General features: G+C 41.9%; 1 protein-coding gene across 5 annotated transcripts; it reads right to left on the bottom strand.

Annotated features, from left to right (window-relative positions):
- Window positions 1-176: 176 nt before the first annotated feature.
- On the bottom strand, window positions 177-11442 carry LOC106648937 (tyrosine-protein phosphatase corkscrew). Of its 5 annotated transcripts, none has more exons than XM_014366118.2 (10): window positions 11095-11442; window positions 2448-2928; window positions 2231-2346; window positions 1886-2157; window positions 1724-1803; window positions 1477-1647; window positions 1232-1408; window positions 961-1156; window positions 728-879; window positions 177-650 (listed from the first exon to the last, which is right to left on the bottom strand). In XM_014366118.2, the coding sequence occupies exons 1-10, from the start codon at window positions 11154-11156 to the stop codon at window positions 498-500; spliced, it is 1860 nt and encodes a 619-aa protein (XP_014221604.1). In that variant the 5' UTR covers window positions 11157-11442; the 3' UTR covers window positions 177-497. The 5 variants fall into 5 exon arrangements, with proteins under 5 accessions (XP_014221604.1, XP_014221605.1, XP_014221607.1 ...); XM_014366119.2 differs by having other exon boundaries at window positions 2231-2343; window positions 11095-11441; XM_014366121.2 differs by lacking the exon at window positions 11095-11442 and adding an exon at window positions 8918-10092.
- Between the last annotated feature and the right edge of the window lie 12270 nt (window positions 11443-23712).

Here is a 23712-nt window from a genome sequence, read left to right as displayed (position 1 = left end):
TATCGCTAAATAAGTTATGCTCAACATTTTTTTTCAAATTGCAAGGAAGATCTTTATCATAAAGTTATATTCATTAAATATAGAATTGAAAAAAATTGTAATTAAGTTTCACAATTGATTTCATAGAGTTATATCATCAACTTATTGTTAAAATTTAAATAAAAATAATATTCAAAAAAATCATTAAATTATTTAATTCGTTCTCATAATTGTCTTCATTATAAAAAGAATATAATGTATCACTTTATCAACAAAATAAGGCCTGTGTTGTTTTGAAAACCAGTTCTAAACACTGGCAGATGCTCGTTTTTATATTATATGCTTGCGATACACAAAATGTACCTCTTGTTTCCAACTTTATTGTGCTTGCGGAAGTGAGTTAAGTTAAAGGTCTATAAAAGATAGAAGCATGCGCTACACTAAAAAAAAAGTCATGGATGACTGATTTGCGCTGGTAACAGGAATATTCACACCGGTCACAGGTGACAATCTGGATTTTATTTTGGCCTCGTTACAGAAGGCGAAGGCAGAGTAAAACTACCTGTAGAAACTGTCGCAGGATTTGGTGTTGAGGCTGGTGTTTCACTTTTACTGACACCTTCGCTCTTATATCGAATATTGGTGTACTCCCGCCCCAATTGAATCGATTTCTATAATTATAAGATAAATTCATCAAAATAATAATATAAGAATAAAATTTCCAAGAAAAATAATTATTCAAACAAACCTGTTCAGCTTGCATTCTTTGAGACACGGTTTCTATGTAATGTAAAACAGCCAAGTAAACAAATTTATATTGTGCTTCTGTTTGAACCATGCCCGACCTCTGCGATCGTACCCTTTGGATTGTTCTTTGAATATCAATTTCACAATCCAAACCTGAAAATTGCAACATGGTATCATTTGAAGCTGTCACGATTCTTCAACTCATATTTTGCACTCTGTGAGTTTTATCATTACCATGTCTTTTAATTTGATCAAGGATCATATCTATAACTATAAAGGTACCAGTTCTACCAATGCCAGCACTGCAGTGAACAAGTATAGGACCAACTGGAGATTTCCCCTCGGTAATGGACTCTTGTCTAGCATTAACGTCATGGAGGAAATTCAAGACACAGCCTGGGTCGGCAGGTACTCCATGATCAGGCCACGCCTTAATACGAAAATACATTTTTTATATTCGAGACTCGAAAAATATAATCAGAGGTCAAAAGTAAAAGTACATTACTTGAAAGTGGTAATGATAAATACGTCTTGGTGCTCTGTTTTGTGGTTTAGTCCCTTGCAATAAAAATTCTCGCAAAGTATAATCGGCCGTCGATGTGCGATTCAATGTTCGTACTTTCCACTCGTAGCCGTATTCACTGCTCTCGCCATCTTCGGGCCAATAACGAGCACATTTGTTCTGAAAATTCACAAAAAAGCTTATTTGTTGAACTTGTGAGCTATTAAATAACAATTTAAGTGGCTTACCTTTCCTCGTTCCATTTCTTTGGTGGTCATGACGATAACTCGAGTATTTTCCTGGTAGACCATTTGCCAAAAATCGGCAATGGTGTTTGGCAAGCATCCTTGAGTTGCGATGTAGCATTTATTGAAGATACTATTGTCTACGTTTCCAGTCGTACTCGACTCATCGTCATTCTGCGAATGATTGATTTTTTTTTTTTATAAAATGAAACAGAAAACTTGAAAAAGGTAAAAATAATCGTGTTCTCACTTTGATATAATTGGCATTTATGTAATCACCACCTGGATCTTCGGGGTCAAAGTCTTTTAGCTTGACTCTCGTGTGGTCAACTAAAAAAATGAATGAAAAATTGTTTAGCGAGAGATCGATTGCAAGAAAGAAACAAGTAACAAATGCACATGAATTACTTACATGGTAGAATATTTTTGTATCTGTTTTTCGCCCTGTTTTCGGGCCTGAGGCCTTCTTTCCTCGAGAACAAGTGTCGACATTCCAATTGCTGCAACGACTCGAATTCCTCCCAGAAGCCGGCTTTGCCTTTGCCGCGCACGGCGCCTTCCTCCTCGATTCCGTTCACTCCGTTCCAGCATAGCCAGCCATTGGAGCAGCCGTTCTCCTTGTGCAATTGGCGCACGCGGCTCTCGATGCCGCTCGCGTTGATCCTCGTCGCGTTGAACGGTTGTCTGAAATTACGAACAGCCATGGATCGCAACGCGTAAGTTTACTCTTTGCACGGAATTCGAGCCTAGGACTCACCTCAAGTGGACGACACTACCGCTCGTTTCGACCATTGGATTGCGCTTGTAGTGCTCAATGAGATCGCTGAGACTGTCGAATTTGTCACCACCCCCGACGTCGTACTTGTTGTCCTGCTTTCGTCGAAGAAAAGAAAACAAACAAGCTCGATAAGACAAGGCAAGCCGGCGCGTTTTGGAAGCTCCATAGAGTACTCGTTGAAGAGGGCAATACTCACTTGAGATCTGATCATGACGTGGGTGACGCGGTCGTCGGTGCGCACCGAGAGTACAAAGTCGCCGGGCTTGCTCTGGGACTCGCGCACCAGGAAGGAGCCGTTCTTGCCTCGCTCGAGCATGAGGCGCTCGGCCTCCTTGGCCGAGAGGTGGCCGTGGAACCACCTCTCGGTGGTGGGATCGGCGCAGTTCAGCGGGTACTTGAGCTCGATGACCTCGCCGTTCTTCTCGCGCAGCTGGCCGCCGTTCTCCATGTAGAATTGCACGAGTTCCGAGAGCGTGGCGAACTTCTCGCCCCCATAGAGATCGTAAAAGTCGCCGGTGTTCTGGATCTTGATGTGCGTCACTTCGCCATTGCGCCTCACCGAGAGCGTAAAGTCGCCGGGATTGGAGGAGCTAGGCCGCGCCAGGAACGAGCTATCGTATCCTCTTTCCATCAAGAGCCGTTCCGCTTCGAGACCCGAGATGTTTGGATGAAACCATCTGAAAGTCAAACGACACATGCTTCTAAGTCTGACGTATCTCACGCTGCAGCTCTTTATAATATTGCACATCCAGTAAATTCCCCGCGACGCGCTACGGTTATTTCGATACCGTAGAGGAGCGTCATCTACCCGTAATTTAACGCCGTTGAGACGAGATTAATTTCAGCTGGCTTTATGTATTTGCTGAGAGAGCAGAAAACAGAACGTATAGAAGCGATGACCGATACGTATCGCGTACTTGTGCTGTACCTACTAGAAAATAGTCGCAAGCGCGGGTGGCATATATGTGATAATTTTTTCTAACGCAAGAGGCGAAAGCACGGACGAATCGAGTATTTCTCGCGTACCAAGGTCCTAGCCACGGCTTGTCGTTTGCGTTTTTCTATTTCGATACAAACGCGCCTAGAGATCTTTTTGACATGTGCACAATAAAGAGGTCGTTCGAGACGTTTTCTCTCGCGCAAAAAAATGACTCCGAGCTCTCGCTCGAATAATGTACTTATTCGCGAAGCTTCGTAATGCATACAAATCAGCTCTCCTCCGAGTGCGCAATAAAATTCAAAACCGCATCGCTGCTCGCGGCACGTAGTACATTTACGTATGTATAAATATGTGTCGCACACATACACACGTGCAGACACGCACGACGAGCGCACAAATGACCGTCAAACCCATAGACGTGTTTGGAAAAAAGCAAGTGTTGCTCAAGCACTTACTTATAATTCGTTAAAGAACGAGAAGAAGAAAAAGAAACGAGATCGTCATCGGTAAACAAAAACATTGTAGTATACGAGCTACATTGGGAATTCGCGTGCGCATCGGCAACGAGTTGTCCCGAGAGTAAAAAATGCTCACCAAGTTATGTGCGCGAGAAAATATAAAATATGCGCGTAAACGCGCGCTCATTGTTCTGCGCTCTCGCGACGAAACTATAGCCGCCGTCGGTAGTCGTATCGTCGTCGCGTCTAATGGGAATAAGAAATAGGAAATGTTTATTCGCATAATGATGCAAAGGCGAATGAGATATTTTTCAATTATGTTCAATTAGAAAACACGATCGAATGCCAAGGTCGCTTACGTAAAACAAGCATCTACATAGTAATATCGATCGCCATATATACAGCACTGCACCAAGTGTGAATCCTTTTTTTTTTATTCTTCAATTTTTACAACAAAATGGCCATTCATATTATTCTGTGACATTGAATGTTTACTTATACGGTATCGTACTTTATGGATATACTCGCGCTTCGTTACATATGTATATCTATCCTATACATCGCTCTGATCCGCCGCGCCCACCACCAACGCACGATAACGAGCATCGAACGTTTCCTTTTATTTTTTTTTCACTCGACTTTTTAGCAGCTTTTCGATTTTTATAAATGAAATGAATCAGAATATATTGGACGCTTCTCGACGTGCCCAAGCCTGTACATTATAGACTATTGTGAGTAATCATTCACAATACAATGGTGAATTGCTCTTGAGACGCGAGCCGATTGATTCGAGGCAGACGCGAGCTATCAAGGACTCGCGAGCGATTCGTGCGTACCGTACAACGAGTGCCTAGAAAAGCGATGATTAAAAAGTGTAAACACTCGTCTCGGTGTTTGCAGCTGAAATTTGTGCATAGATGTGGGATTTATACGAAAATGGTAAGGAAGAAAAAAAGTCAAAATCATACTCACTCGCGTAGCGTACACGTAATATCGATTTAATGCTCAATGACCCATATATGGTTATCCAATAATGTGCGTATACACATAAGCGCGAGAGAAAGAGAGCGAACGAGACAGATAGGAAAAATCCTCGCGCACGCATCGCTTACGGCTCGAAACGATGTGAAAGAAATCCTAGCAGTAGGCAATACGAGCGCGTTAATTGTTGAGAAAAAAGTGAGATTGCTCGATCGCGGCCCGTGCGCAAATACATAAGAAGGAGTAATAATTACGAGGCGTGAAAAGTAGTGAAAGCTCGGGCTCGCTATCGTCTGCAGTCTCACGTATATCAAGATCGCAACATCTGTAATCGGCGCATCTCCTTCGGAAGACTACAGCTCGAGCCGTAAGTAGCTCGTTGAGCAAACGGTGTAGCTCTCGGGGGTCGGTCCGATCGTTTATCGGACGCGCTCCGTGTACGAGAAAAAAAAAGCTGCTACGAGTCCAGCGCGTATTACGTACTCGATATATACATGGCAAGGCAGCTGGGCCATCGCGGCGTAATCGCATTACTTAGGCGCATCGATAGCAGGTCACTCTCGCTTTCAAAAGTGCCTACGGAGCTGCAGTTGCGGAGCGGGCGGGCGCGCGCGCACGAGGACTGCATCGCTGCCTAAAAAAGTCACACTGCTGCACTGCCGCACAGAGACGGCTCGGCCTTCCTTTCTTGTTATTTAAACGGCCGCGGTATCTCGCAAGCACTCGCAAATGATTTTTCTCTACAGAGATGCGTATTTACCCTGCTTCTTCGGTCCGCTGGCCGTTGTCGTCTCGGATCCGTCGCACCTTATATCACACGAGCTGCATCCGCACTACTCCTATTCCTAAAGCGTTGGCTTCAGCGCGTAATGTACAGCGAGAGATAGTTGCGCCGAATTACAGCGATTACACAAGCTGCAGTTACAGAGCTGTATCGGAGGTTTTTGCGACGCGCTCCGTATCCCGCCGTAAACTAGTAGACGTTAACGCAGAAGAGGCTGCACTGCTCTCCGCCAGTGCTCGCGGTTTGCAGCCAAGCTAGCTGGCGCGACCAACGTCAGCAGATGCGCGCTATATGTATACGCGCGACTCTCTCTATATATAATACGCTGTGTAATACGCGTGTCGATGCGGTGCGCCCGCGCACTCGGCCAATTCTCGCGCACACTTCTCTCCTGCACCTTGGCTTATACTGGACTATACTGGAGCTCCTGCTGCTCCAGGCACAGGCAAGGTGCCTATAATAACTCCTCTCCTCCTACCTGTACATTATATACCTGCCTCCCTCGTACTCCTAGAACGTGCATGTGTGTGTGCACGTACGTGTGTGCATGCTGTCACGCTCGCGCGGCTTTTTCGACCATACAGCAGCTGCGATACTCTATGTACTCATCAACGCGGCCCAACGACGCGATTTCGAGAGCAGAATCTCTGCTGTATGTGCTCGGCTGTATTATAAAGCACGAGCTCTTGCTCGGCGACTATATATATATATATATAAGCTAAAAGAGCCAGGAGCACAGAAGGCCATTGCGAAATCGCATGTCCGCGTCTGTATTATGTGTAGAAAAATGACATTGGCTGACGTCACTTGTCTTTATTTTTTTTATAAAATATATATCTTACGACGCGTGCGGAGGCTCGATGAAAGCTGTCCGATGTTGCTGCTGGACGTTGCGTTTCGCGGATGTAACGAATGTACGTAGGAACGATGATGATATCATGGGTGCACCTAGAGCTTTGAATCTACGTGAATTAACGTCGAGTGCACGCCGCCTTCTCGCGACGCAACGAGCCATCAATGAGCATAATGCACGACGAACGCGATCGAGAACCAACAATTATGTCGTCCGATACAGATACACGCAGATGTTGAGCTGTCAAGCCTATAACATCGTAATTCCTTCTGTCAATGTTCTCGTAACGTTTATTTTCCTGTTTAAATGCACACACGTGAGACGCTTTTCGACGTTTTTTTTATACTGTTGCCTTTTATTATTCGTCAGCCACGGCGATGAATCTTGCGCGAAAACGCCAACTGCTTGTGCTATATTTATTTACAAAGCCAAATTCTCGTACAACCTTGAAACTTGAAAAAAAAAGAAATAATACGTCTACATAATGAGCGCTTATATCAAAAAATAATGCGAGGACGAGCGCAAAATACACGCGCGAAAAAAATATTGAGCGAAACACTGCACGCGGTGTACATAGCACTGGTCTAATGAAGAGCTTGACGAGACACAGCCGAGCAAAACTGATTCATTCGTAATATATTACAAATACGTTACGATGACATTCCAGCGCGAGAATTCGTAATTATAAAGGACTTGATTTTATTATTTCTTTTTTGTGTGCAAAGTGACAGCCTCGCTGAGAATCGTACAGAAGAAAAAAAGACTCTTAGGAGCGCTGACATAACCGAGGGCCCGAATAATCCAATGATTCATTTTCAAGTGCTACTAATCCGTTGCTTTGATATATACATTTCAGCATTGTATTTCGGGTGAATCGTTTCGAAGGATATGCGACAAATGAGCGTACACGTTTTAATGGCATCGCGAATGCTAATGAGGTCATTGTTGGCGCTTCGTTAAACAATGGAAAATTAAATATTTAGACAAAGTGCGCGCAATAATCAGGTATTATGTAAAATTGCACTATGGCTATTCAACGTAAGCAAAATTTAATCGCTGCACTCTGATAAATAGCTTCGCGGATTCTCAAAATGAAAACAATAAAAAATAGAGGACGCGTTTCGAGTCGTTCAAGTATGAATCTTTTTTCCTCGCTATCCATTGCGAAAGATAAGATTTTAAGCAATTCCGGTAGGCGAAAATGATAAGGTTTTCTTTGAACTTTCTGTGAGCTGCCGAGGATCGCCGCGCGTAACGTTTTTTCCCGATAATTGCTCGAGAAGACACGATCGGGGCTGTGAGAATCACGTTTTGAATTAATTGTTAAGCAGCGTAATTCGCATATATTTCAGATATCACATATATAAATATAATACAGACATTCTCGAAAAATTTATATCTGAGCGTACGCCGAGTTGCATTATACGAACGGCGCGTTAATTCGGTTCCCTTGTGAAATAATCATCATTCGAGTTGCCTGCCCCGGGATCGGGTCGTTGCCGCTCCGTTGCAGCGCGAAATCTTCGCGTTATAAAACAATATAAAAATATATTTCCATAAAAGTGAAAGTGCACGAGTGGCACGAGCCGTGGATCGAGAGAAAAAAATCCAAAGCTAGTATTTTTCATGAATTTTCACACACGTTTATCTTTTTCTCTCTAGACGCACTGAGTGCACACACACACACACACACACACACACACACAGACACATCTACACACTGATACAGACGAAAAAAAGGAAAAGGCACCGAAATGATAAGCATCGTGCAGAGAAAGTCCATCTCTCACGGGCAGCGGCGCATCTCGCTCCGTGCCCCTGCGCGTTGCGGACAGCTTTTTTTAATCCGCACGCTTTTTACGCGTACAACTTGCTTTTTGTTCCATAATCACGTTCGAATCATTGATTAGGCACGTAATACAAAATTTGCGCGCTCGGGTGGACGGCAACGTGGTAAATTTGTAGGCGCGAGCCCGCGCGGGCGTCTTTGCCATACACGCCTAACCTTAAAAAACGCTCAACGATTCATTGTCGGTGAAAAAAAAAGCCGTCGACGTAATTCGAAATTCCCATGCGTGCGAATCGGTATCTGACAGGAATGTTTATGTGGGAAGCTAATATATATGCGACGTTCAGTCTCGTTTCATCTAGATTTCCGAATTGTTGTGGCAAGTAGCAGCGATTGGCACAGATAACGACGAGCTTCGTGCATCTACGTTCGAGAGACGTCAGTTGGGTATATGAACAAAGGTAAATAAACGAAAGCGACCGCGATTGGGAGCAATTTTCGGAGTTGACACGTTCGAGCGAGCCCGAGAGTTTTGTGTAAAAAGCTCTAAAGAATCAGTAACAACAGAGTATTCGCAAGCATACATTATATAAATGTATCAATTGGTACGATCAGCAGTACCTATTATTTACGTTTTGCAACGCGGCAGACAAGTAAAAAAAAATTAGAGAAATAAAAAAAAATACTTATTAATTGGTCATTAGATATATATAGTACACGGATAGGCTTTGCAGGTCTTTGTGCAACCGACCGAGGACTTGGTGTCGCTCGATATGGGCACTTGAAAAATGTGTATAGACTGGTCATCGGCTCGTTGGCGAGCACAGTATTATAACACAGGCTTGAATTCCGAGCTCTTACCTTCTCGATGCCATCTCGGTTCTTCTCCGACTCAAAATACGTCCCTCCAGCTTAAATCGTTCTGGATACAGCTCACAGCTGATGACTTGTGTACTCGGTCAATTATACACACTGGACGACGAAGCAACGTTGGTGTGCGCGAACAGTACACGTACACGAGGTGCGTGTGCAAACGTCGTTGTATGTATGCACTGCACTCTTGGTTCTAGTAGCTGGCCGTTGCACATATACATGTATATGTATAGAAATGCAAGTCTCGCAGTCACAGCAGCAGCAGCAGCAACATATGCATGTGCGCACAGACACACAGACACACGCGCCAACACAAGGAGTAGCAAAAAGTCAACAGAGGAGAAGAGCGCGGGTGAGCGGGCACGCGCACACACTTGTCAGCGAGGCACTCCTCGTGTGCGCGCTGCTTCGATATATGTTTCGCTGTATAGGTGTTGGCTATATCGGTGCGAGAGACGTGCGGACTGCGATCGCGTGTAGCACACCGTTACAGAATTTCGCCGCCACTATAGCACGTAAATGATGCCTGCTGAACTCGAGGACCCACGAGGACTATACCCAAACAACTGGACTGCGGCCCTTTGACCAGTCGCAGAGTAGGCGCAGTCCTCGATTCCGAAAAATGCACCGACGATCCGTCCTTGTTTTCAGTTGCAGTCGGTCAAGTGTCAACAGCATACGTCAAGCAGCAGCTGATGCGCGCACATCACGTACTACACGCACACACCCACACACATGTACACGCGTACACAGAGCGAAAAATTGTCCGATATCAGATGTGTAGGTGAGGTATACGGATGCAACTCCTGTGGCCAGGTGAGCTGCCAACGGACGGAATAAACATGAGAATGTAGCAAGCGAGAGAGAAAGAGAGAAAGAAAGAGAGAAGCGAGCTGCGCCGAACGCCAATCTAATCACGGAGCCCAGCTACGGAACAACAGCTTGGCGGCACCTCCGCACCAGTGGCTCGGTCGACGAGACCATTTCGTATTATGCTCCTCGAGAATAATGCTATATACGATGTACGACGTGATCCAGAGCCTCCGGGGATCGGACCGAAAGATATATATGTTATGGGAAAGCGACTTTCTGCGGGATGCAACTTTTCGGAGCAGTCACACGGATTATAGAGCGCAGCTACTGCCCATATAATGTGTGTAAGTCGAACTGCTCTGCTGCGACTGCAGACTGCTCGCTGCTGCTGCTAGCTCTATACGTCCGTATCCGTTTGGCTTGTGCGGATAAGTTTGTTGCACCGCACCGAGCGACGATCATCTGGCGAAATATAACTTTGTTGTACGCCCGGTCGGTTCTCGCGATGTGCCGCCAGTCAGCCGACAGAGGGAGCTAGCGATATTACGGAGACGTCGCGAACTCGCCGCAATCATTTCGGAGCATAACAAAAATCGCATTATCATATTGCGAATTTAAGCTTTCATCTTTCTTTGGATTGGGATATTATTTCATTGCAACCTCGCAAGTATTTGAAAAGCATGTACTTTTGGCAATTTCTTAAATACAATCGTTTTATAGAGCTCGAGATGTTTCATCGGCGTGACAGTTGATCGATCATTACACTCCCCGCTTAAAAGAATTGTCGTTGAGCCAAGGCGAATTTTTCTTTCTTTTACCCTCGACGCACGTTCAAATTTCAACCATTATTAAGTCAACGATCGCAGGTAAGATGTTTGTTTATGATTTTTAAAACTGCTCCTTGGATAAGACACTTTCCTCCGCGGAATATTGCACAGATGGCCCCACCGACCCGCTCGGACGGAATGAAATCCCTCGAGGCATTTAATTATAGCCGCGACATTTTTTCTTGATATTCGAATTTACGCGATTTTCTCGCTCAAGAGAAATTAAAACGGCATTGTCTACACATTCGACTTGTTCAATCGCGTCGCTCTGCAACACACGAGTACAAAACGAGTGCACATATGCTCAATGAGAACGGAAACCTAAGATATTTGCCAGAATTGTGTAGCTAAAACTACTGATGTATGCTCCTTGAAGTGCGAATCAAGTCCAACGTCTGATGGGCTCGTTAGTGCTCGCGTACACAGAGTGTAATATACACACACACACATACACACACACATACGTCTCAATCTCGGCTAATAAAGCAATCGCAGGAAAACTGCACCGCTGCGGGGGCCACTTACCTAACCATGCGATAATGCAGCATTTTGCGCGATTTATGTTTCTTCTTCTCGCCGGTCGACATTCTGACAAGGAACGCGGCGAGGAAATCGGGCGGCGACGTCGGTGTCCTTGAATGACTCGGGATAAGATGGGCAGTACCGTTTCTGGCTCGGACTCCACAGTGGCGTTCGTGACTTTCCTCTCAGATGCCACGACACCAGCAGGCTATTTTCCTGTATTTTCCAATAATTATCACAAACTCGAAATTCACGCGTTATTTTCGTCCGTCGAAGCAACTTATTGCCCGAGGAAATTTGACACAATACAAGAATGACACTTGGGAGGTCGGATGATACACAAATCGATCCGAATGTTATGATTCTACAAATCACATATAACGTGTGTTATGGTATATAGAGTTTTCCCTTTTTCCTGTGTTTACTGTTTGCAGGCACGATTTCGACATAATAATTTTGTAAACAATGTCGAGAGAGATCTCGAGTGCACCATGGCTTGGAAAAAATAGGTCATTGACAATGTTACAGCATCTGAGCATTCGTGCAGTTTTCACGGGCTCGATAATTAATTTAGACCGATTCGCTCCGACATCTATTTACATTTTTATTGACGCTGTGCCAGCCCAAAGTATGGTCAACTTGTCTTTACGTTTTGGTCCCGAACTGAAAATCAGCTGTATTATTGCGCATCCCTTTCTGACCTCGATTACGTTCGATATCCGGCGCTGCTGCTCTCGTTGTCCAAGTGCGACCAATCGGACAGAATAATTCGATTATCGCGTGGGTGTGTTAACTAGATTTTCAATAGACTCGTCAACCTGAATCTCGTACAGATTATTTTTTACGTTTTTCAAATTTTTCGTCTACTTACATCCGATTTATTGGATAGTGCACCAAATGTGCACCGCGTTTTTTCGAGCTTGCGTAATTGTATTTATCGTTTATGGACTCGAGAAGATCGATAGGGTCTTATTTTCGTTGTTTTGTTTGCTTTTAAATGAATAAATAAAAAAAGCCAGGGTAAGATTTTCTGATAATCTTTTACTAGCTACCTATATTCTCATACCGAAGAACATCTCGATTAAATCAAAACAAAATTTGCTTTTGATGAAATTTACTTTTAATGACGGATAAAATTCAAAATTTCAACTGAATTGACGTCGGGAGCTTTTAATAATTTGGAAAAAATTGAGAAGAAATTGTTTGGTTCAAATTAAATTATTAAACAGTTTTTAATTTAATTTTTCCTATAAAAACTTATTTCTATCGTCTATCACTGCTCTCTCGGCAGAAATAATAAGTCCGTCAGCAAATTAATCAAAATCTTGTTGTGTGCATGTTTGATAAATTTAACATATAATAATGTGAGGTTTATCGAAAATACAGAGCCCAACTAAAAAATTGCCCTTTTCGCAGCTCTAAAGAAGACGCGAAAAAAACTTTCGGCTGATCTAATCGTTGCATGAATAGCTGCAGGAAACAAGTAGCCAATAAATTTACTAAGAGTAGTGAATAACAGTTTGCAAAATTTTGTTTAGTTTAACAATAAATCACCATAACGACGATGAAATGATAGTTAAACGCAAGAGGTTCAGTTAATACGCAATCATTTCGGCCTAATTTTTTGAGAAATTGTAGAAAAACATCTATATAAGTTATTTAATAATAAAAATTATAAATCATAATTTTTGTTCGCTCTTGTCGATACCAAAATCTTTGCCACCTTGATGGACTGTTTTTTGGTGTTTGAGTAAATGCGCTTTTTGTCCAAATTTCTGCTCGCACTTATCGCATGCGTAATCTCTGCAACCCTCGTGGACTGTCTTTTGGTGTCTAATCAATTTCGATTTTACTCCAAATTTTTTCTCGCACTTGTCGCATGCGTATTCTTTGTGACCTTCGTGTATTGTTTTTTGGTGTCTGCACAAATCCGATTTCCATACAAATTTCTTTTCACATTTGTCGCATGCGTAGTCTTTGCGACCTTCGTGAACTGTCTTTTGGTGTGAGAGCAAATGCGATTTTTGTCCAAATTTCTGCTCGCACTTATCGCATGCGAAATCTTTATGACCTTCGTGGACTGTTCTTTGGTGTCTATTCAATTTCGATATTACTCCAAATTTCTGTTCGCACTTGTCGCAAGCAAAATCTCTCCGACCTTCATGGAGTGTCTTTTGGTGAAAGAACAAATTCGATTTTCGTTCAAATTTCTTCTCACAATTGTTGCACGCAAAATCTTTGTGACCATCGTGAACTGTACTTTGATGCCTGATAAAATCCGCCTTTCTTGCACATTTTTTCTGGTATTTATCGCATGCGTAATCTTTACGATTTTCATGAACTATTTTTTGGTGCAAAAGCAAAGTCGACTTTAGTCCAAATTTCTTCTCACAATTGTTGCACGTAAAATCTTTGTGACCATCGTGAACTGTTCTTTGGTGCCTGATAAAATCCGCCTTTCTTCCAAATTTTTTCTGGCATTTATCGCATGCGTAATCTTTACGACCTTCGTGGACTGTCCTTTGGGGCTTAAAAAAATCTGATTTACTTCCACATTTTCTCTTACACTTTTCACATAAGTCATCTCTGAAAATTTTGTGTAATATTTTTTCGTCAAATGTTAAATGCAGTTTTTTTCTAAATTTTTTCTCACACTCCTCACATGCGAAGTTGTTGGGACTATCGTGTACCGTCTTTATGTGCAAGAGCAAATGGTGTTTAGTATCAAATCTCTTTGCGCACATTTCACACAAGTAATTTTTGAAAACTTGGTGGAATATTTTTTTGTGCTTGAGTAAAGTTGATTTATTTTCGAATTTTCTCTCACACTTGTTGCATGTGAAATTTTCGCGATCTTTGTGTACTAACTTTTGGTGCGTAAACAAACTTGATTTTTTCACAAATTTCTTTCCGCATCTGTTACATGCAAAATCTTTACAGCTTTCATGTACTGATATTTGGTGTCGAATCAAATGACTTCGCAACTCAAATTCCTTTTCGTATTTGTCGCATGCGTAATTTTTTTGTTCATTGTGAATTGTGTCTTGGTGTGTCATCATGCTTGATTCTAGTGTAAATTTCTCCTGACAAATATCGTCTGAAACGATACTATTGTGTTCACTTTTATCCATTTTAATATCCTAATTAAACGATAGATCTTTCTATTTAATATCACGAAAATAGAATGAGCATTATTGATCTTCTGGTATTATCGATTGTTTCATCGGGAAAGATAACATTCAAACTAATTTGTTTGTTTTTACTATAAACATGATCAGCGTTCAAGGGGCGATGTCAAAATCGTTTATGATTGGATTGTTTACAATTAAGGTACCGATTTATCTGTTTATACATTATCCTTACAATATTTGAAAAAATTAAAAATTCTAACTTGGCGATAATTTCTTCGAGGAATTTTTTGGCCTTCTAAAACTAAGTTCTTCTCAAAAAACTTATGACAAACTGCATCGAGTTCACACAAAATAACATCGAGTAAGTGTATGTGCATGTATCTTAAAAAATTTTAATATTCACTCCAAAATTTGCCGCCTCCGCGTGATTTGCGTGCTCCATAAGCCGCCACTGTCGACGTACAATAAAAAGCAATCGAATTATAAGCATGTCGAGATTCGGCGGTACAAAGATCGCGGGATCGTCAAGCTTGTATATTATAAAGCTGCATCGATGGCGTGCACGGCCTACATAACGGTTATTTGCTGCGTGTGAATCGTGCGCATAGCCCGTGACCATAAGAATCGCAACTTATATGCATACGCCTATATGTGTGTGAATGTGTATGCACGTGTGTTGGGCACGTATAAATTCCACTGTCATACGGATTATGCGAGGCTCGCGAGGTCAGTGTCGGTCGGTCGCGTTCTCCCTCCTGCATGTGGACTGCAAAATTCGCGAGCTCTCGAGTGCGCCTCTCTCTCTGTCTTTCCCTATTGTACATATAGGTACATTAGCCTCTCGAACTCATGCGAAGGATGCATCAAATCCACCAGCCACGTATGTGAACGCATATCTTACGCTCGATATAAAGAAGATGCGCACGCCAAATATGATGGCCGGCCATGCCGATCGGAACAAAGGATATCCTTGCTTGCTCACTCGCGATTCCTCGGCGCGCACTTTGACTTGGTACTCACGTCGCGCGGATTTTTTTTTAATGCGACTGAGCGTCGCCTTACCCGATTGCGGTGCGGTGTCGCGGTCCAACAGATCGACTATATTCACGCGACAAATCCCCAAAGGCTCGTAATTAAAGACTTTGGGAAAAGTCATTTGAAAACTTTTTAAAGCTGTTATAAAAAATAAAATACACGCAGTCGTAAATTTACGCTTGTTTAATACGCGCGTATGTCATATAGCGTCCACGCGTGCACTTATATTCATGGCACGTGCGTATAAAATTTTACGATCGAGACTCTATTATATATAGTCTTGTGGTTTTCTGCAAAAATCATGACTTTTAATGCCTCGGTGCATTATAAGCTGCTGCTGCTGCTGCGACGTTATTGTACATCCGATGGTAATTAACAATATCAGTACTGTACGACCCGACCAATGCTGACTATATTTATATCCTTTCAACCGTAAATGTCTATCTCAGCTGCTGCTGCTGTTGCTCCTGCTGCGGGGCTGCCGATGTTGTTATTCTATTATTATCATTATGTATGAAAGACGGCGCGTGTACTAAACGCACGCAGCTCAATAAATACCAATTAATTCAGGACTAATTTAATTGAAATTCTTACACACATAAATGTATGTAATATAGATTGGAGCGAAAGCACGGCTTTATTAAAGTGAGAAGTTGCAACGGATACTTCTATTCGATTATTATTTCAATTTTTTACCTGATCAATGTACTTCGTTAGCAACTACTCGATACTTTGTCGACGCCGTTTTTATCTCTCCACAGACACAGTATTATACATGCAGCATGCGTCAACTCATCGAAATGTTCATTATCGAAAAATCGATACAATAAACTTTCCAATTTCGTTTTGAAACCGATGGATGGGTGCGAGTTGGCAACGCGAGCAGCAGCAAGCGGGAAAAATAGCGAATACGCCGAGGCCCCGATACAAGTTTCGATACTGTTTTCTCGCTTGCTCGAGCAGCAGCTCAGAATTCAAGCTCGTATTTTCGCAGCTACACTAATTAAAGCTACAACATTGATGCAGTGAAAGCCTCGCGATGCCGCACAGAGTCGCGAGTGCGGGTGGATCGACGCGTGTAATTTGCCGCAACTAGTCTACGAACTTGTGATCGTTACGTTTGCTATTTCGATATTGATTCTATTGGCAAATCTCGGAGTCGAGCCTCGTGTGTGCAGTGCCTCGGAAAGCATCATCGCATTCGCGAGAAACGTATACGCGCGAGAGTTATATAGGGGCGCCTTCGCGTTCGAAGAAAACTTTCGCGTACCTAGAGCCTCATTGTTTGGACGATAGCGACGCCGATGGAGAGACTCTCACCGACAAATCGGCAATACATAGATTTATGAATTAGTTGCTGCTGCTGCCATTTACAACACGGCTATCTACCAATAATACATATACCTGCCCGAGTGTTAACGTGCAGTTTGCAACTCGACCCGTCATGATAAATATAAATAATATAATGCATAAACTGCTATAGAGGAACGAAAAAAAAAGTTATACGTATAGAGGTACTTTCTCTCAGCTTGGCCGTAGATCGGTGCGATGTGGCGAACGATCTTATAGCTGCGCGAGGAAACAATGAGCTGCAAGTACGTGTGCATGTAATGTATCCTTTTTGAGCATGACCGTTTTTATGGCGCTCGTGGGATTTAGCGTACGACCGTTTGGGCGAGATATCGGGAGCACTTGTCCGTTTGTCAAGACAAATTGCACTCACAACCGCGCACGCACACCGTATTCACATAATTATATCCAATTTCACCAAGTGAAATTAAACTAATTTCCGATAAACACTCGATCGGTTGTAATGAAATTCCGCACAACCAGTAATACGGCGTTCGCGCTCGTGTACAGATTTTACCGCTACGAAACACCACGCGACAGATAATTCCGTTCATTAAAATTTTAAGCTTACTACCATCATTCATTATAAATCAGCCAATACATTTAAAGTTTTCGCACAATTTTTACCAACATGTCAAAACAAAAATCATCTCAATAGCGGCGTTTGTGAACTAGCCTCAGCTCGACACTGTCATCTTATTACTGCTGCCGCATTTCGGCGTTCCGTTCGAAATGGATATTATAACGTCGACGATTTTCTCGGCGCGACGTAAAATCAATATTCGTTATAATTCGATCAGCGTCGGTCTCCCAGCGATCGGAAAAGTATATAAACTTTGGCGTTTTAGCTTGGGCAAATATTGGCTGTAAAATGCAGTGGGGACGAGGGCGGCCGTAACGATGCATCACAATAATCACTCTCATAGGCAATCACTCACGCACACGTATGGACAGCTCGGTGCGTACATATGCAAGCGCGCGCACACGGGATATACGAAATTACGTCGAGGAGTGCGTCGGTAAACGCGTCAATCATCGCTTGTGCCGCGCGACGCCATGCCAACTCATATAATACCATTAAATTGTTATTGCGATCGCTAACGACAACAGATACAGTAGTTATGATGCTGCTTACACATGCACGTACGAGCAGCCATCAGTAATCAAGTATGGACGCCCAAGTCAGAGAGTCTTTCTCCGCTAGCAAGTGATATTTCCACTTAATTCGCTCGATTTGTATCAAGTTGTTGTTGTTGTTTTTTCCATTTGTCACGATGTATAGAGATTGCGACTGATCCAAACAGCAGCGAAAAGTGAAATCGAAGAACTTTTGACGAGCTGTAACATGGGATGTACGTTTTATTCTTCGAGCACGAGCTAAAAGTGTACAAACAAAAAGTTTTTCTATTATAAAGCTTTCCAACGAGCGATCCACGCCACCTTCCTTGTTAATAACGTAAAACTATTATGTTTCGCTGATTTACGCCCGGCTAATGCATTTACGAGGCGAATCCGCAATGATTAAGCACGTCCGTATCGTATACGTCTCGATGATTGATTTTACCGGTCGATCGCTTCTTCGTTGCCTTTGTGTTCCGCAGTTTCCTCTTGCGATGAAAAACTTAATTACCTTTGAATTTACCTATTTTTATCGTGGATCATCGCTTACGCTCGTAGCTTTTTCTGCGACTCGACCGTCGCAAAACTTTGTATTTCATTCAAAATCAACGAATTTTGAAAGCAAAAAAAAACAATTGTCGTCCAAACATCGTGTAAGAAATGTGACAATCGCAGTATAATAAATACCGGGCGCTTTTTTTCTGTTGGGCTTTATACTTTTCGTACATCAGAAGACTATTGTTTCGTCCACTTATATGGAACAAAGACGAAGATCTTATCCCTAGCTACTTACAAATAAATAGAGAAATCTTTTACGGTCAAGTCTTCCGAGCATTAGAAGCAAAAAAATCTCATCAACGCTTTTCGCTCACTACGCCAGCAAAGTATTCATCATCTTTAGAGCTAATCCTGCATTTGTTTCGAGTTTTCGCAATACACCAAGAGTTTTTTCCCTCTTACGCTCTTATTTTAAATCATAAAACGTACATAATACGCAACGTATTTATGTGCAATATTCAAAGTTTTATATGGAAATCTTTCAGCGAGAAACAAAAGAGCAAATTGAACTTGACGCAGCGTCATTGCGAGGCGGCGATTCGCTAAAGAAAAAAACTCGTCGGAAAATGGTTTATAATATGGCATCATGCAGTAGGTGACTTGCGCCAAGATAATTAGCGCACGCGTACGTCCTGGCACTGGTAAAAGGAGAATTGTATGCGCACGGCAAAGTTTCAGCTTTTTTTTTTTCTTTAAACAAACAAACACACAAAAATGTAATTGATTGCTCCCAAAGAACTCGAAGCTATCGGACGAATCTTAGACACGTGCAGTTTCACGAGTATTCCAAGCGCAAAAACCGGTTGGGCGTGTGTTAATGAACTTGATCGATTTTGACCTCATTTACAGATTTGCATCCTGACGCGTACATAATCCGCTCGAGCAAGTAGGTCCATCGAATATAATTCAGTGTAGGATATCGCATCGATATTATTTTCCTGAGTGCGCGAAACAACACGATGGAAATCGACAATATCGACTTGTGCCCTCTTCTCTTATCTTGAGCCAGAGAGTGGGTCATATGTTAAAAGAAAAATAAAGAAAATGAAAAAATGCTTTCCTCTGTTTTGTTTGTCAAGTACGTTGTATACTTTCCTCGCTCTCAGAAATGCAATAGAAAAATACTTGATGCCACTCGGTGGAGTGCCTGTCAATCAAAGTATTTCACACGCGATATTCGTGTACGCATCCAACTATTCCTCCACAGTCTGTCCATTGGCACGATTCTACAGTCGGAAAATCCAACTCGATGGAAAAAATACTGCACCGCTGAATAATCCATGAAATAAAAACGTTAGAGTGCCGAGTGTAACACGTATCGCGAAAAAATGATCCAAATTTGACACGTGACTCGTGCGCTATATTGCGGCTACGCTTCGCTACGTATACAATTTTACAATGATAAAAAATCACTTTCACGTCGTTCGCGAGCTGCAGCAAACGCGCAGATGTCCCGTATAGTCGTACAAAAAAAAAGAAAGAAAACTTTTATATCGAGTGCAAGTATATAACGTGCAGTACATGACGTAGAGTTTGTTTGTAAATGGAACCGTTGTCCTTAATTTCGTCGTCCAAGTTTGGCAACCGCTAAACTGCCGAAAAAAGTGCACGAAAATATAGTAATAACAAAGTATAATATCTGTAGGCCATTTGGCCGAACAAACAAAGAGTGTAAAATCTAGTTCATAGCCACTGTATGTGTAATATAAAAATGAAAATTGCTCGGGCCAATACTACGGCTAAATCCGTGCGGTCTATAACGTGCCGCGCTCTCACACTCACAATGCACACAGACAATGGCAGGGATTTATTGTCGAGGGAGAAAAACTAGGATATCAAAAAACTCATTTCAAATTAACTTACTGACTTGGACGGCTCAGCCGTTGCAGGGCAGCTATATGACAGTTTTCGGCTCGCGATAAACTCAACGTTCCGACGAATCGTCGGGCGTATACACGGTGTCCATAAAGCGCGTGCAACGCCGCAACACGGCTCAAGATCATATAAGTACGACGATCGGAGAAGGTATCTGCGGATGAGCTTTTTGTTTACGATCTTGCGGGCACGATCCGAGGTATAAAAGCTCGAGAGTCGCGAGCACATATTACATACACGCATAGCGATCCCCACGCGTTGACGCGCTCCAACAGCTCGCAGACGATCTCGCCGCGATGAAATGTAATATCGAACAATGAGTTGAATTTATTGCCAATCGATACGTGTAAATCTTTCTTTTTGCGTTTACGACTGTTCCGCGTGTGCGACGTATGCATGGGATCTATATTTGTACATTGAATGCGCGTGTATGCGTACGAAAAGCTAATGTGCAAACTCAACGGGTTCGCTCGGCTTTGCGTAACTCGTTCTTTTTTCTCTTCTTTTTTATAGGCATGAAATATTTCATCTTCGGCTAATTACGCGGCAGTCGCTTGATTGCAATCTGCATACAAGCATCATGGAGTACAATAAAATAGCAAGATCTTGTCAGAGCGCGCGAACGGGCCGCACGCGCGAAGAGGCTACAAATCGAGCGTAAAATTAATGTCACCAAGAGTTTCTTTTGTCGTTGTTATACTGGGAAACTTGGATGCCTATATGTACTCGCCTCTTCCTCGTGCTACGCTTAGCCGTATACACATCTATTACGTGTCCATTTTTTCTTCTCTCGGCGGCTCTCCTTCAATTAGCGTCTCATTGACACACTTGATATGCGCTCGATCCGCTAACTGCGCCCGTACGTATAATATTACATGCGCAACAATGTTACGACTCTCTCTTTCTCTCTCCAGTCTCTGTTTGCCGCGCAGTCCGCGAATTTATGTTGCAGCGCTTACAACTTCGATTTCACGGACCACTGACGAGAAGCTCTCTACCTATAACTGAATTTTACACGCGTGTCTCGGTGCAGTACGAGTAGCAAAAACGCAACGAAGCTCGAGGCTGTAATTTAACAGCTGACTTGAGAACGTCTCCCGAGACCGAGAGTATAACTTGTTCGTGCTCTTGCCATCTTGAAATTTTTTCTCCTTCGTGCATTTCCTAATCGCCTGCACGTGCGTATACAATACGTATATTGATTTTTTTACGACGAATTCAAGTATCCGTAGATCGTGAGCTTGACTCTCTACGCAAGTCGTTCAAAAATCAATTGAATTTTTGGCTTTATTTACTAAATATCCAACGCAACAAAGAGCGCTTTGTACAAAAGAAATATGCTTTTGCCTCGATTTTTCATACTCAAATGACCGCAGCAGTTCCTTTATTAACAGCTGTAAAATTCACCCATCACAGATAAGTAAAGATAAAGAGAAGGAGAAAAATGGAGTTCGTATATTTGTAATCTCACGAATTCCATTTCAATTTTCCCAGCTAAATGAGAGATATCTGTTGGCTATCGAGTAACTAGTATATGCGCACAAAGCAATCGCAAAGGTGAAATTTTTCTCGATAATTCGACAAAATTAATTTCCTTGTCTTCAACGAGCTTTTTTCAATTGCTATTTGTGTCTCGCTTCGTACATAAGCAGCGTATGGATTGATGAATGCATATATCTATACCCAAGCATTTCAATTCTTTTATGATAAATAAATCGCTCGAGGAGTCCTTATTATCTCGCTCGATCGACCATAAATTGATTATTTGATTTTCTGCACGTGGCAATTTGAAAAAATTCTTATGAAAAAGATGTAACTTGCAGTCGAATGGTTCCCAGCTCGCACAATCCATTTATGACAATTGAAAATAATGTCCAAACCTCGTCGCTAGCGATTCGTAACTATTCAATCGCACACGATAAGTATAACATAATACAATACATAACATTATAGCTAAAGCACACGCGAGATCGCAAAATGTCGCTGTATGTATTTGTGTCCAGTTACTTTATACTTTTAACTAGTTCGATGCCAATATACTCGATATAAATGCAATTGCAAAGGCGTACAAATAGGCAGCGTATGAGAACAAACTGTTGCTGTAACTTTTTTTTTAAATAAATCACAATTAAGATGCTATATAGGCTCGAGGATTGAGTGGAAAGCGCCTCATAACGCCGCATCGTCACGTGTCTGCGGAGAAAATTTCACGTGGATTATATAGCATTTGCACATGTGGTGCTCTCATTTGTATGTATAGTACTTTAAGTGTGGCGCGTCGATCATATGGAAGACAGATTTGATCGATGTCACATACCTATGTATAAAAAGCTTTCGAGCAAGACGTTTACGCTTGGAAATGAATTAAAGACATGGCGCTCAACTGATTGGCCTCTCGATTGTTTACTCTTGGGATTTCGATGCAACGTGCCGTACAAATTGTGTAACGCACTTCCAGTTAACTGTACAAAGTGTGTTCGATTATCGCAGGGTCCAGATTAAATCGCGAATCTTGTGACGAAGATACGTGAAAAATTTGCAGCGTTGAACTAATTATAATCTGGACAAGAAAGATAGCCCAAGCGCAATTCATTCGTTTTTACGAGTGCTAACAACAATTTAAACAGACAAAATTTTAAAAATTGTCGATCAATCGCTGAAAATCATTTATTTCTCCTAGATAATCTCGATTATATTTGATGAAATTTCTAATGATAATTGCGCATCACATGATACGGTATATGATTTATTCAATTTCATTGGTGAATTATTTGCATCATCCTGAACAAGCATGATAGATAAAAATTGAGTTTATTATTATTTTTATACTTGAAAATTTCGACTGTCGATGAAATTCTAAGATTTACAAATATGATGGATGTTCGATATCTATGAAATAAAAATACATCTTTTGACTCGATATAAAATTGATAATTGTTATCAAAATAAAAATTTGTATACAAAAGCTGGGAGTAAAGCAAAATCTTTGTGCTATCGATCCCATAGTTTGATAATATACATTATTATCATTTGTTAGAATGCGCCAAAAAAAAATAATAACACAATACTTTGATTTAGTAAAACGAAACACGCGAATGTCTTTGAATTCCCACCAAACAAAGCGTGACACAAATTTTATAAATAGATTTTTAAACGTACAATCAAAAATTTGCCGCGTGCCACAAGGTAAAAAGCAATTGTAACCGGTTCTCGCTCTGCAAAAATTTGTATGCATGAAATAGTCAAAACTTCGGGCGTCATTTTTGAAGACTACATCAGCCACGCAAAATAACGAAGATATAGCGTCATGTTTTACGAAGCCGGCGTTATTATTTTTCACATTTCGTCAAATGAAATGCTTAAAGTTCCTATGACGAAGGTGATCTTATTCTCTATAGCTAGCTGTATTCGATGGCAAGGTTGAAACTACTCTAATTCCATTTGATCTTACTCATTTAAAATTTTTCCGAGAAATTGAAGATTGGAACTTTCAGCTCGCCTTAGTGGAGCATGTCGCGCATGCGGCATCCCCCGAGCGCTACAAATCTTGCTC

This window comes from Trichogramma pretiosum, unplaced genomic scaffold (assembly GCF_000599845.2).
Source record: "Trichogramma pretiosum strain Unisexual culture from Peru unplaced genomic scaffold, Tpre_2.0 scaffold33, whole genome shotgun sequence".
Classification (NCBI taxonomy): Eukaryota; Metazoa; Arthropoda; class Insecta; order Hymenoptera; family Trichogrammatidae; genus Trichogramma; species Trichogramma pretiosum.
The sequence above is the reverse complement of the archived record's forward strand: the minus strand, read 5'-3'. Positions and strand labels throughout refer to the sequence as shown.